General features: G+C 40.2%; 2 protein-coding genes and 1 long non-coding RNA gene across 4 annotated transcripts; 1 reads left to right on the top strand and 2 right to left on the bottom strand.

Annotated features, from left to right (window-relative positions):
* Window positions 1–12: 12 nt before the first annotated feature.
* LOC101157966 (leucine-rich glioma-inactivated protein 1) lies at window positions 13–4,852 on the bottom strand. The gene is made up of 8 exons (XM_004077122.2): window positions 4,152–4,852; window positions 3,930–4,001; window positions 3,106–3,177; window positions 2,946–3,017; window positions 2,421–2,492; window positions 1,961–2,130; window positions 1,711–1,878; window positions 13–1,634 (listed from the first exon to the last, which is right to left on the bottom strand). Exons 1-8 carry the CDS (start codon window positions 4,337–4,339, stop codon window positions 817–819), a joined length of 1,632 nt encoding a protein of 543 aa, XP_004077170.1. The 5' UTR covers window positions 4,340–4,852; the 3' UTR covers window positions 13–816.
* A 222-nt stretch (window positions 4,853–5,074) lies between these two features.
* LOC105355793 lies at window positions 5,075–6,512 on the top strand. The gene is made up of 2 exons (XR_910133.3): window positions 5,075–6,209; window positions 6,288–6,512. It is a non-coding gene; the product is annotated as an uncharacterized LOC105355793 (long non-coding RNA).
* Window positions 6,513–6,837: 325 nt separating this feature from the next.
* On the bottom strand, window positions 6,838–14,321 carry LOC101157722 (centrosomal protein of 55 kDa). 2 transcript variants are annotated; one of them, XM_011484436.3, is made up of 10 exons: window positions 13,842–14,321; window positions 12,919–13,080; window positions 12,585–12,782; window positions 11,099–11,170; window positions 10,759–10,909; window positions 10,368–10,491; window positions 10,107–10,293; window positions 9,951–10,025; window positions 9,743–9,865; window positions 6,838–7,708 (listed from the first exon to the last, which is right to left on the bottom strand). In XM_011484436.3, exons 2-10 carry the CDS (start codon window positions 13,069–13,071, stop codon window positions 7,517–7,519), a joined length of 1,275 nt encoding a protein of 424 aa, XP_011482738.2. In that variant the 5' UTR covers window positions 13,072–13,080; window positions 13,842–14,321; the 3' UTR covers window positions 6,838–7,516. The 2 variants fall into 2 exon arrangements, with proteins under 2 accessions (XP_011482738.2, XP_020565225.1); XM_020709566.1 differs by lacking the exon at window positions 13,842–14,321 and adding an exon at window positions 13,297–13,464.
* Between the last annotated feature and the right edge of the window lie 66 nt (window positions 14,322–14,387).

Below are 14,387 nucleotides of genomic sequence, written 5' to 3'. Positions count from 1 at the left end.
ACAGAAGGGAACTCGGATCAAATATTTACCTTTATTGACTCTAAATAACATATTAGTCCTAATCATGACACAAGTGATGCATACATGTTAGTCAAAGATTAGGATTTTCAACAGTTTCCTCTTTTTTCTTTTCTATCATCTTTACTGCTTTCTAGAGTTATCCAAAATAGAACCCACTAATGAAAAACTTTACTTCAAAGAATATACAAACCATTAATGATAAAAATGTAATATGCACGCATATGCAAGTAGACTTATATTTATTTCTCCAATAATGATTACTAATTATGGAACAACTGTGATTCTTGCCTCTGTGGTCCCTCTGATTACAAAAACTTAATTTACAAATCTCAAAGCTTACAAATGGAAAGAGAAAATTGTAAACACTTCATTTTGGCAGATTAGTTCTGGTAAACATGTTAACAGATTTAAAAAGTACATTTTAACTTCTCTTTTTAGATAAATATATAACTTTAAAAATGTATAAATATTTTTGACAACTGAAATGCTGAACACAGCTTGTTGGCTAAAGTTGGATTTCATGGATTACTGGTGTGTTTGTGTGTAGTGGTGGGGCTTCCATGCATTATTGGTAGACAAACTACTTGTTCTAATTTGAGATGCATGCATCTCCAACAAATATTTGGTTTAAAAATGTTTATCCTCTAATTTAGCGTGCACAGATTATGATAAAGTAAAAAAAAACGAAACAGTACCTGCTTCTCCTTCTGAAAGAACGCTCGTTCAGTTCCGCATCTCCTTAAATGGCCTTCAGACCCAAAGAAATCTGTAAACTATGAGAAAGACAGAGATTCCTCAATTGCTCAGATCGATGATCCGGTGCTCAAAGATCTGCGTTTTCCCTTTGAAGCTGGAGGCCACCAGGAACTGACGGTTATCTATGGCAACTGGAGAAAAAGCCCGCGGTGCCTGGATGTTCAGCTCCTGGAAACGGACAAACTCGCCCTTCTTGGCATCCCAGCGGTACACCTGAGTAAAAGAGTAATCGTTGCCCAAAATGGCATACTGCCAGCTGCCCACAGCAAAAGGCTGAAAGACCATGGAGCCCCGAGAGGGCATGGTTTGCGCCTCCCGAAAGAGCGCCCCATCCCAGCGCATCACTTTGGAGTCTCCGATGAAACGTGTGAGGCAGATGAAGAGGTCAGAATCTACCTGGAAATGCTTGACGGCGTAAACGTCCTCCATCTCCGGGATGTCGGTGCGTCTTTCAAACAATTTAGTGGTTCTGTTCCACTGGTAAATGACAGGCCTCTGGGAGCTGCTGGACAAGATCAGGTGAGGTTTGGAAGAAATCTCCAGGTACTCCACGTCAGTGTCTCTGTACCACGGATGGAGCGACTGATGGGAGTAGAAGCCATTCCCGTTCCACTTGTAGATGGTAGTGGTACCGGCTTTGGAGCTATCTGCTATGACGAAGAAGGATTCTCCATCAATGCTGAAGGTCTCAATGTCGTTCGGCTTACGGATTCTGAGGATGTCAATGCCTTGGAGCTTGATGAATTTGTTTGCGGAGGAGTCCCGCTTGTAGATGTGCGAGCCTCCAAACAGCTGAGCCACAATGACAAAGAGCTGGTTGTCGATGACCAGAGGTTTGCAGATCACTGTGGATGTACCTGAAAGACAGGTGGAACAGTTGGGTGAGGTTTCTCGTGTCAGTGGTTCCTCCACTTTATGTAGGACGTCCCTTACTGTCAATATCATCATATCTTGTCCTGAAGAGCATTTCCACATGATCCCACTCCAGAAAGCTGCACTTCCCAATGAAAGGCTGGGCGAACACAACATACTGGTTATTCTCAAAAAAGAAGGCCTCCACTGAGATGGATTCAAACTTGAGGGACTGGTGTGAAGCCAACTCTGTGGGAGACATTAAAAGAAACTTTAGAGATAAACATCTGGAGAATTCTTTTTACCCAAACCCTGACATTTTGAAACTCACCTGTGGTGATGCAGTCGAAAGACTGCGGTTCCAAGTCATTAATGCTTTTATCCAGGTGGGAGGCAGGACCTTTGCAGTAAACCTGGTCCACAGTTGCGTTGGTGCTGAAAATCCACTCCACCAACCATTTCAGCTTACAATCACATGTGAAATGATTTCCTCGTAAGTCTCTGGAGGAAGGAAAAGCACCTCATTCACAAAGGAAAAAAAGTCTGTTTTGCTTAGGTGTGATTGAGCTTTCTGGACCTCATAACTCTACACGAAAAGGTGCTGTGAGGAGAGCTGAAACAGATTACCAGCAGCCTTTCTCTCCCTGCTCCATGCAATTTTAATGGAGCTAAAAGTACCAACTGCCTACACATTTATCAAACTGTGTCATTTATATAATCTTGTGCAAAAAGCTCATTACTCTTTGTAGAGTCCAGAATAGAGTCCATCTTTAGTTCATAATCTCACTCACACTTTCGTCAAAGCGTCGAGACCCCTGAACAAATCTCTGGGCAGTGTCTCCAGATTGTTGTAGGCCAGACTCCTGATGAAGACGAGAAACAGATTCAGTATTGATCCCGAGCGCACTTCTTTCTATGGATAATTGAATTCTACTGTGTGGTTTCTGGATTTCACATTAACATGTGTCTGGGAAAGTGAGTGCATACACACTGCTACCCTGGAGAGCAGAAACAGGAACATTGCTTACTGTGAATTTGAGGAAACATTGAGCTATTTATAGAGCTGCCTTCTCGACCATTTTGTGGCTTTCTCTACCACAAAATAAAAAGAGGAGGGGATGCATAATGTACTTTTAGATGCACGCACGTCAACCAAAGCAGAAAGTGCTTTCTAATCATTAAAACAGCTGCAGTGTTGGGGAGAATTGCATGCTGTTGACTTTCTGAATCGTCCAAAACCCTTTAACATGACAATTATAAATGAACGTAAAAAGAATGACGCAATATCAAAACATGAGGAAGAAAACTTTACTTACAGATGCACCAAAGTTTTTAGTCCACGGAAAGCATGTGGAGATATTGAGTTGATTTGGTTGTTTTCTATGAACCTGAAAAAAACTTTGAGTTAATGCATAAGAAAAGGACAGTCTTGTCATTGAGAAAAAAGTTTCCATAAAACATTTTGAGTCAACTTACAGATATTCTAGATGAGGAAGACTGATGAAAGCATCCTCATTTATGGATTCCAGGATATTAGCTGTGAAGAGACTGCAAGAAGAGATTCTCCAGTAAATATTTCACTTCCCAGTCACCTTAATGTTCAGTAATACTTCTACCTTAAGTGTGGAAATGTTGTTTGCTTAAATTAATACAAATAAATAAGGAATTTTCCCTTAGTGAAAAGTAGTTCTGATGCGTATTGATGAATGCAGGTATAAATAAAAGAGAAAAAAATTAAGCCTTAGGTTTGTAAAAATCCACAATCAGCTAAAGAAATACAAATTAAAACACCTCAACAACTCACAAAAGTCAAAAACAAGTTAAATAAAAAAAAAATGTAAAAAAAAAATGAAAGGACAGGCAAAGATGAATGCAGCCTCCAAAGGGCACCAACCAGAGTCGAGGTTGTGCCTGTCCCTAGCCGGGTAAATGCAGAGTGTCAGGAAGAGCTCTCAACATCAAACTTGTAAAACATATCAAATAGATCAAAGGAGAATATAAATACAGAGGAGCTGCTATGATGATGGCATGCTTTCTAAACATTTTAGGGGTTTGGAAGGACATGACACCCGAAACTCTCACCACCCTAAACCTGACCCCCATAATATTCTACCTGCACCTCATGGTGGGGCTGGCTAATTCCATTGTCAAGAAACACACTATTTTCTTATAAAATTGTGTCTCTTTCTACTATTCGGTATGTTTGTTGTATCATCAGTGAAAAAGGACAGAGGCATTGATCAGTTATCTAGAGGTGTGCAAACACAGACAGAACACAAAGATCCAAAGAGGTTCCTCACAGAAGGTGCAGGCCAGGCGTGTGGATGAAGCTCTCCTTTGGGATTTCAGTGAATTCCGATTTGACGAAGGATCTGAGGACCACGGCACGGCAGAATGAAGAGAAGAGAGGGGGGGGGGGGGGGGGAATCACAGTTGAATCATGCAGATCGTTCCTTGTGCAGCAGTAGAGATGGTCCAAACAGATACACCTGGAAAACAACGAACGACGAAATGTGACTTACAGTGACATGACATCGGGAGGGAAACTGCGAGGGATCGATCCTGCGCCCTCGCACAGCGCGTTGTCTTTGGTACATGTGCACGACAGCGGACAGCGGGGCTGCCTGGCTCTCTTGCTGCCCACTAGGAGTAACAGCGACGCCGCCGCAAGTACGCCAAGCCACTGCGATCGTTTGGCTGTAATCCCCATCCTTGCGAACCGCTGCGGGCACAACCTGCGCCTCGAGCAGCCCTGCGCATGAACCAGGGTCTCCGCTGCGGCTCCTCTCCGCCCGCTGCTGCTGCCTTGGTGGCCGAGCGACGCGCTGTAACGCCGGGTGATCACACCCCAGTCTGTGCGGTCTATGACGACGAGGAAAACAAGTCAGATGTCTGCTGTGGTCTCCGAGGCGCAGGAGGCTGCCAGCTGGCACTGGAACAACGACGGTGTGAGGGCAGGTGGGGATCCCAGCGGGAGCAGACGGAGCATCTCCATCTAAAAACCACGCCTATGGTCTCAGCAAACGCTCGGTGTCAGTCTACGGGAGGATTCCGCCCCTCTGGATGCGGGAATTTTGCAATATTTGGTGAATCAGCTGGAGAAAACGCGGGGCTGACATGAGGCAGCGGATTGCGGTCCTGTGCGCAAACGCACACCTTCCGTCGGTGCGGGAAATGTGTGGAGGTCTGATATGAAAGTGAATGCAGGCTGGTGACGAGAATTTAACTGCAACACCTTCTCATTACGCATGATGTTAGAAAAAAAGAAAACACGTTCAGATCGTGTTTCCATGTTTGACTCGGTTTCCATGGCGACTGCAGGATGCAGACTAAGGAGGGATGTGGGGAAGCCCCCCTGTCATCCGGACATCTGCTCTTTATGCTGGAAAAAACAGCAACCTCTCAATTCTGATCATTCTTATAAGAAAAAGATCTTCACAGTCATTATTTTATTCCTCAAATCAATCTTTTTGAAGTCTTCTTTATTGTTTATTATAAGAGGATAACTTAACAGTTTACTACAATAACACAATTTAGGCTGTTTACACAGAATCACATCTTTTGTTTGTTTTTTGGAAGGACAAAAGCTTTGTTTGTAACTTCTGAGGGAAAAGTAACAGAAGGCATAACTAGGCAATACATGTATTTATTTCAGAAGCTTCTGAGAAACCACACGGAGAACACTAGATGTTCTTGTTGTAGCCTTCGATGATGGATCGTCTCTACACTTCATAAATGTCACCATTCATCACCAGAGTACAACAGTGTCCAGTAAAGCCCACAGTGGGGGCAATGTCTCTCTTTCTTTAAGGAATTTGGGTATTCCTTTTTGAAAGTGATGCATGAATGTTGTATTTTGTACTCAGGATGCTTTTCTTTACCTCAAATGTGACGTTTTTAAGCAAAATCCATGCATTGGAGGTGTCATAATACCTGTTCCTCCTCTTATTTCCCATTTCTTCCTCCAATTTACAGTTTGCAGAGTGAAAGAAGCCCTTGTTTCACTGAAGAAGTCTGCCCTAACTCTTCTTTATGTGTGAGCAGAGTTGTGCAAGTTCTCTGCCTCTTTTATTGGTACATTCCATTTTGGTGGTTGCAATTCTTTCGCAGCCCACCAATTTTTTTCTTTCTCATTTTGAAACATGAAACTGAACTGCAACAGAAATGCCTTTCAAGTGAATTGCTTCCAGTTTTAGTTCACTCAAAACAGCTGGAAACAATTCCGACCTGTTTCAGCCGTTAACTATGCTTTTATATCCGATGACCTCACATCTCATTTCTCTGAAAACAAGATTTCCAGGGAGCTTCAGGGAAGCTCACATCAGCTAAAAAAGTTCAGGAAATAATCTCTAATATTCTATTTTTCCTGGACATTGAGGACAGCTTGCGTGAAACTGAAAGTTTGAACTGAAAGTTACAGAAATAGCTTCATATGATGGAATTAAGACACTTTCCAACAAGGCCACAAGCTCCCTGCTCCGCTCCATTCCAAAGTATCTAGACAAATAGATCCATGTACATCTTTATGTTCCTCGTCTGAGCTGGGATCTCCAATGTCTTCTTCATGTCAGAAGCAGCAGGTTGGTGTATTTCTGAAATCAAAATCTGGCAATGACATGTTTGAGCGTGTCAAAATTGTTTTTTGACTTTTCACACAGAGTCTATGAGTTACAGCTGTGGGCTGGAAGCTTAAAGTAGAAGTGAAACTCCCCGGAGCAGATGCAGAAATGAAGGCCTGCACACGTGTTCCCACCAGCTGTTATGACAAAAGCCTCCAAACTATACCGTATACCAATCTCAAGAAAACTGTGCGTTTGTTATTTTTAACATGTTCTTGTGGCTTCTTTCTGATTAAAGACAATTTAATTGACAATTTAACTCAATATTGCATTTCTGAGTATTTCTTTATTCAAAACGTTGTGAATCAGGAGCAGACAAAAAATGTTTGAAAAAGAGCTTTTTTGTGACACAGAAAATACGAGGGGAGGGGCAGCAGCGAAGAGAGGAAGAGGGGCGGGGTTGCTCTGTGCCAAGGTTGGAGGTGAATTTCTGATGGCCTACTGACGACGCTCTGCAGAAACTATGCCCCAAGAATAACGGGTTTTTAAATTAAAAATAAACCAGCATAATCATAATTAAAAGAACACTAGAGCCACTTAAAATAGACCAAAAGATGATTAGAGTTTTTTAATTTTTTTAAAATTTTCCTGGACAATGAGGACAGCTTGCGTGAAACTTAAAGTTTGAACTAAAAGTTACAGCAATAGCTTCATATCATGGAATGAAGACACTTTCCAACAGGCTATGCAGTTTTGAAGACTTAGCCTTTTTGTGCATATTTCATGCATTTTAGTTTTTATTTAAAAAAACTGGAAAGTTAATTTGCATGAAACACACATCAAATAAAAAACTATTCTTCATAAAAAGAGATCTTAAAAACAATATTATTTATACAAATAACCCAAAATGTGCCTAAAATGTTTTTAAAAAAAAGAAAACAGACTTTTAATCCTTTCTACATTATAAACTAAACCGTTTCTTACAGCGTATGTTTCTGTTAGCCATTTTAAGTGGAGTAAACAAACTATTAACAGAGAGGCTTAATGGTTTTGTTCTGTTTGCATTAAGCAAAACCTTTGTGGAAAATTATATTTAACTCTTATAGTTGTATAGAGAAATATCTTTTTCTTTTCTTTTCAGTTTTTAATGATAATTCTCATTAAGTCACAGAACATTTCATGATGAACTGGCTTTTTCTTCAACAAACAAATGTTAACTAAGAATGAAAAAGCTAAACATCTCAACAACTCAACACTACATTTTATTAACCTGTTGAACAACAACAACAACAACAACCCCAAGAACAGGAAGGGGCTTCAAGTTCAGCTCACTCCAGACACATTTCCAAATGGTTCAGGAGCTCTTGGTGCTGACTGGCTGCGTACTTAGCCTGGCAGCTGGGACACTCCAGGAAGCTTTCATTTAGCGCATCGCTGTGAGCAGAAGATGCCAGGCTGTCTCTGGACGTGTGGGAAGGTGGCTGAACGTCTTCACTTGAGCTGGAAGCCTGCTTGTTTCTCTGAGACAAAAGGGATGATTGGAAGTTACAATTAAGCTTTTAAAGTATAAGACCAATTTTTAAAGTGAAACATTACATTTTGTTCTCATTACGTTTAATAGCATTTAGGAACAAAACCTGATGGAATCAGTAAAAACACCCAAATATTTTCATCTTAGGAAATGCAGCTTAAAATGTCTACCATCTATTTAACCTTCAATAAATAAAATAAAGACAATATAACAGACAATAAAAAGCCTTACAGATAACCTCATATGAGTCAACATTTTGTACAATTATCACTCACATTTTTTTTTCAAAGAATCATCTTTGACCTAACACTGGAAAGGTTGCTCTTCTGTCACCATTCATTCATTCATCTTCTTCCGTTTATTCCCTTTGAGGTGTCATGGGGCTGCTGGAGCCTATCCCGACCAAGGGCAGGCGAAGGCAGGGGGCATCCTGGACAGGTCGCTAGTCTGTCGCAGGGTAGAGTGTCCACAATCACTCATCCATGCACTCTCACATTCACACCTAGGGACAATTTAGATTGACCAATAAACCTATGAAGCATGTTTCTGTTCTTGTTTTTTGGTCACCAAATACCTACATTTGAATGAAGTCATTCAACTACTATTTTTGTTAAAGACCCACTCCAATGAAAATCATGTTTTTGGTGTTTTTAACATGTTATTGTAGCTTTTTTCTTATAACGAAGGACATAATAAAGAAAATTGAGATTAAAACTGCCTTTTTTAGTTTTTCTTTATTCAAAATGTTGTGAATTAGGAGCAGATGAAAAAATGTTGTTTGAAAAAGCTTCGTTGTGACGTACAAACTACAATCAGCAGGCCACAAGCTCCCTGCTCCGCTCCATTCCGATGCATCTACTTATAGACAAATAGATCCATGTACGTCTTTATGTTCCCCGTCTGAGCTGGGATCTAGCTCAGAACTGTAGAATTACAAGGGGCTGTTAGCTAGTGGGAGAGCGTGCAAACAAATGCATGATGGGAAATAAGGGCAGGCTTACTCTGGGCCAACAGTTCCACCCGTAACTCAGGGGTACATTTCTAATGAACTCCTGCCGCTCTGCAGTAACTATGTTCTAGAAAACGGCACAAGTTTATTGATTTTTGGCTAAAAACGCCACAACCATGATTAAAATTCCACTGGGAACGCCTTTAAAAATCGATCGATGGAGGGTGACTTTAAATGACTGAGGTAGCTTTATCAGTTTTTGGATTTATTGGGTCACATCAGCATCTGAACTGAGCTGGCTCTATATTCTTGAAATGTGTTTAGCTTCTTCATGTAAGAAGCAGCAGGTCGGTGTATTTCTGAAATCAAAATCTGCCAATGACATGTTTGAGCGTGTCAAAATTGTTTTTTGACTTTTCACACAGAGTCTATGAGTTACAGATGTGGGCTGGAAGCTTAAAGTAGAAGTGAAACTCCCCGGAGCAGAGGCAGAAATGAAGGCCTGCACACGTGTTCCCACCAGCTGTTATGACAAAAGCCTCCAAACTATACCGTATATCAATCTGAAGAAAACTGTGTGTTTGTTATTTTTAACATGTTCTTGTGGCTTCTTTCTGATTGATGGAGGACATATTTAAAGACAATTTAACTCAATATTGCATTTCTGAGTATTTCTTCATTCAAAACGTTGTGAATCAGGAGCAGACAAAAAATGTTTGAAAAAGAGCTTTTTTGTGACACAAAAAATACGAGGGGAGGGGCAGCAGCGAAGAGAGGAAGAGGGGGCGGGGTTGCTCTGTGGCAAGATCCCGCCCACAACTCGGAGGTGAATTTCTGATGACCTACTGTCGCTCTGCAGAAACTATGCCCCAAGAATAACAGGTTTTTAGATTAAAAAAAACCCACAGCATAAGCACAATTAAAAGAACACTAGAGCCAATTAAAATAGACCAAAAGATGATCGGAGTGGAACTTTAATCCTAAACTAATTCTAGATCACATTCCATACCTAGAAGGCAGCCCATTTCTTCAGGAAATGAAGAAAGCTGACGTTAGTCGTAAGTTTCTGCTAACCTTCATCTCCTCGGCCCCATGGCGTTTTGCTTTTGGCAACATCTTAAGAAGTTTGACCATCTGCTTTCTCAAATATGAACAGTCATGTTTCTCATCCTCAAGATCTTGTGCAGCAATCGTAATCTAGGATTTAAAAATGATAAAAAAAAGAAACCATAAACTCCACAAGTTGTTCTATAAAATGAAGTGAGCATGAGCCTTTTTTTACTTGTCTCTTCAGGTTTGCAATCATCTTCTGGTCTTCGTGGTGACGATTTAGCATGAATCTCTGAAACAAATTCGCCTGGCAAGAGAGACCCCTCCTCTTTACTTTATTATTGTATCTCTGTTTCATTCAAAACAATGACACGTTTCATCAAACTACCTGCAGCTCAAAGTTTGCTGACTTTCGCCTCTCGTCTCTCAGCAGCACTTGCAGATCAGTCTCGTCCATCAGTGGTTGGTTTTCCACATGGCAGCTAGCTGGATCCTCCTCTGCTCGCTCTTTGTTTGCTCTTTCAACATGCAGCTGATGCACGAGCTCCTCCAACTCCCGCTCCTTCTCTTTGCACCTGCATGTCATCTTGTTACTTACCTTCATCTCCTTTTTTTTTACCAACTAAACTGGATTTTGGATCAGATATACCAGCTTTGAGCGATAATCAGGTTCTGATGGGTCATTTCCACTTGATCCTGACATGTTTTGAGGTCCTCAGTGACTTTCTGCAGAACTCCTTCAAAATGCTCTTGCATTTGGGTTAATTTCCCAGCTGCCACAAAGGAAGCACATGAGTGAAGTTAAAGGGCTGACTGAATAGTAAAAGTAAGGCATAAAAATTGTTCTTGCATAATTAAAAGAGTTCCATCAAAATCTTCTGCATTTGTGTAAAACTGATATCTCCAAAACTGCTAAAGATGAACTTTTTCTCCAACACAGGAAAGCTCTATGGTGAAATCTTGACATCTTAAAAAACCTTGTTGTGACCGTTTGTTGCCCTTGTGGTGAATGTCCACTGCCCATTGTCGCTTTGACTCACCATTTGAATGCTCCTCATTGTGCTGCAGCAAGCGCGCCTGATTGGCTTCATTCAGATGCTTCTCCAGCCATAACATTTTGGCCAGAATCGCCTTCACATAGGCCTCTCTCTGCTGGTCATAATTCAGCCATTGCTTGTTCTTTTCCAAAGCCTGAGGGGATTTGACCAAAGAATAAGAAGCACATTGAGAAAGACAGAGAGGCATGAGCCAAAGGAATGGCTGAGAAGCAAAGTCACTCAGCAACACGTGTCAAATCGACTTTCATTAAATTCTCAACCCACCAAAAAAAAAAAAAAATACCCACATAGAATTAAAAACTGATTTATACCACACACTCACATCTCTGAGTTGTTTTTTAAGATCCGACGCAGCTTCATTGGTCATGGAAGCCTCTTCATCTGCTGCAAAGTCCTTTAACGCATAACATTAAAATGCAGTTAATAACTGAAAATTCATAATTCTGGATAAGTTGTTGCTACACTTCATAAAACAAAAACCTTTTTGCCAGCAAAACATTTTAGATTTAACAATACAAAAAAGCCCCACAATTTTAAATATGTCTTAATTTAATAAGTACTTGAAAACATTATTTTGTCTTCAAAATGTTGGCATTAGTTCATCTGTTTACCAGCAGATACGGAACTTCTAATTGCAATAATAAACATGACCACATGGGGGCAGACTAACTTAACAACGAACACAATCTGCTACACTTTTACTTCATTCCTGCTGTTTGGGCTGAGATTTAAAACAACTGCTACTATTTTATAGCAAAAAATGAGCCAGAGGTGAAAGAAACAAAAACTTGTGACATTCTAACATGTAGCAGAAATGAAAGGTGGAATGTAAAACAGGTTTTCAATGGTGCTGCTGTGGAAAGGGTGAGCTGTTCCTGGGGGTGCACATCTCAAATGACCTGTCTTGGAACCACAACACTGCATCACTGGCCAAGAAAGCCCAACAAAGCCTGTACGTCCTCCACAAACTGAAGAGGGCCAGAGCTCCTCTCCCCATCATGCAGACCTTCTACAGGGGCGCCATCGAGAGCATCCTGACCAGCTGCATCACCGTGTGGTACGGAGCCTGCACCGCGTCCTGCCAGAAGACTCTGCAGCACATTGTAAAAACAGCTGAGGAGATCATAGGTGTCCTTCTCGGACATTTATCGCTCCTGCCTCACCCGCAAAGCCAACAGGATTGCAGGGGACCCTTCTCATCCATCCCAGAGACACTTCAGCCTGCTGCCATCTGGGAGGAGACTGCAAAGTCTCCAGGCCAGAACCAGCAGACTCAAGGACAGTTTCCTCCATCAGGCGATAAGGAAACTCAACTCCCTCCCTGCCCTCCCCCCTCTGCCCCCTCCACTCCCTGCTACAAACGTATGAAATGCAACGACTGAAATACCTGCTTCACCAAAGACTGCCATCACCGACTCATCTACTCACTGTTCTTAGCACTGCTGTCACTTTAACCATCTCATTGCTCTTTTGCACTATTTAGAGTGGTGTTATTCTTTTGATTATAATTATTTTATTTTATTATTTTATAAGCTGCTTGCACTGTGGGGCGAGAGGAAAGTAATTTCATCTGTGCTGTATGTCATGTGTATGCAGCATATTTGACCATAAAGCTGACTTTGACTTTGACTTTGAAAAAGTCAGGTTTATGTTTTTTGGTGAAAAAAATTTAAACAGGACAAAACGACAAGTGAATTTAGAATTGAGCAAAGCATCGAAAAACATTTACATGTGGTTTATGAAATAGTGGAATGAAAGTTGAGTCTGCAAAAAGAGCAACATTTCTTTTCTTCTAAGACCTGCTATACCTGCTTCCATGGAGCGTTGCTCTCAAGACCTTGGCTCTTAGCTGAAGTGGTCCCAAGTTTCTTCTTGACTTCTTTGCTGGAACTAGATCTGGCTTTGTCTCTCATCATGTTACCGGTAATATCAGCTGTCAAATTGTCTTCTCTTGTAACCAACTGCTGAGGATCCTCGAGCTTCGTAGTTTCAAGAGACATAAATCTCTGCAAGAAAAGATCATTTCAATGCATCAAGCTACAGAAAACATCACATTCAATAATACATACAGAAACTGCCACTCTAGCAAGGTGACTCCTTTGCCAGGAACAGCGGTTATATGGAGAAACTCCTTGTGACTACCTCCACAAGCCTGTTGTGCTCCGCATGATGACGTGACAGCTCAGCCAGGGTCTTCTTCAGAAAGACGTTCTCCTTCCTCAAGACTCGGATGGTCGCGTAAAGCTCCTGGTTTAACTGTTTCCTCAGTGAACGCTTGTACTTAGAAGCTGTCATCTTTGCCACCTGATAAAAAGAAAGTGGAGATCTCAAATTTAAAAAAATAAAGAGTTTTGACTCAAAAAACTTTGCCATTCCCATAGGAACAGAAAAACTTAAGGTCTGCAACTGTGATTCAAAAGAATAATGTTAAAGTTTCTGATATTAGGCTCCAATAAAGAAGTGGAATAAATTCTGGATGTGATATTATCAGTTTTTGTTGCTTTCAGTTTAAATCCAAACCTTGGACTCATAAAATGCTGGATTTCAGTTAAAATCCTAAAGAAGTCACTTTGTGGCGATAAAACTCTGTTTACAATTAAATTAATTAGAAGCAAAACAAATAATAATAATAATAATAACTCTGTTCAAAAACAAAATTGATTTAATCTTCAAAAATATTGTCCATAAATAATGATTTAAACTGATGACGGAACTTTGAAAAAAAAATCAATGCATTTGTTTCTTTTTGAAATATAATAAACTAAAGCAGGTTTAGAATAGAATAGAAAGAAAACGTTATTGCTTACAAAAAGGGGAAATTACTGTTTCCATAGTTCTGATAAAAACATCAGATAACAACAACAATAATAATAAATCAAGTTTATCTCATAAAAATAAACTAAACAAAAGTAACAAAAACAGACTTTCATCATTACTGTCACTCATAGTACATAAAACAACCAGGACATCTTTCACGTCATTTAAATGAAAAAAAATATGTATATTTTATTTGTTTAGCAGTGTTTGAAGCTTCAAAGTGATCATTAAATGGCAATTTATCTTACCTTTTAGGAGCTAAGGAGAAAAACAAATTCAACTGAGTCAAATCGTTAACTTGTTTTGTCTACGTACTACTCTTCTTCCCCCCCAATATAATTCAGAGAAACGGGTTATCGTTGCCAGCCAGGAATGCTTCTTGTGACGAAGAAACGCAATAAATAACGAAAACTAAAGAACTAGTATTCTGCCGAAATGTCACCATAAACCCGTTTAAATTATAAGAGTAAAATCATACTTTATTATCCTGAAACAGATAGCTAGCTAGCTAGCGGTTAGCTTGTCTTTTTTGACAAAATAACGCGCGAAATAAAATACGTTTAAAAAGTATTGTATAATAATTATTTTTGTCGGTTAATTTTTTTAAATTATTCTTTTAAATATCTTTGTTTAAAAATTGTAAAAATGATGTGAAAATAACAAGTAAATAATAATCTATTTTAATAATATTATTTCTTCAGTGCGCTGGTAAGGTGCTAAAACCTGTTAGTCCACTTGAGGGCGCCAAAAACAAGCATTGGATAAGACCGGGTTTCTTTGCTGTCAAAACACAT

This window comes from Oryzias latipes, chromosome 15, assembly GCF_002234675.1.
Source record: "Oryzias latipes chromosome 15, ASM223467v1".
Lineage (NCBI taxonomy): Eukaryota > Metazoa > Chordata > Actinopteri > Beloniformes > Adrianichthyidae > Oryzias > Oryzias latipes.
The sequence above is the reverse complement of the archived record's forward strand: the minus strand, read 5'-3'. Positions and strand labels throughout refer to the sequence as shown.

Excerpts from the sequence above, each read along its gene's own strand:
- LOC101157966 (XM_004077122.2), bottom strand. The coding sequence starts at position 4,339 with ATGGGGATTACAGCCAAACGATCGCAGTGGCTTGGCGTACTTGCGGCG. Across the intron at positions 4,002-4,151 it reads CCTCCCGATGTCATGTCACT|ATCCTTCGTCAAATCGGAAT; the intron begins GTAAGTCACATT and ends CGTGGTCCTCAG. Across the intron at positions 1,635-1,710 it reads AAGATATGATGATATTGACA|GTACATCCACAGTGATCTGC; the intron begins GTAAGGGACGTC and ends CCTGTCTTTCAG.
- LOC101157722 (XM_011484436.3), bottom strand. The coding sequence starts at position 13,071 with ATGACAGCTTCTAAGTACAAGCGTTCACTGAGGAAACAGTTAAACCAG. Across the intron at positions 11,171-12,584 it reads GCAACGCTCCATGGAAGCAG|GACTTTGCAGCAGATGAAGA; the intron begins GTATAGCAGGTC and ends TATGCGTTAAAG. Across the intron at positions 9,866-9,950 it reads TTGCAAACCTGAAGAGACAA|ATTACGATTGCTGCACAAGA; the intron begins GTAAAAAAAGGC and ends TTTAAATCCTAG.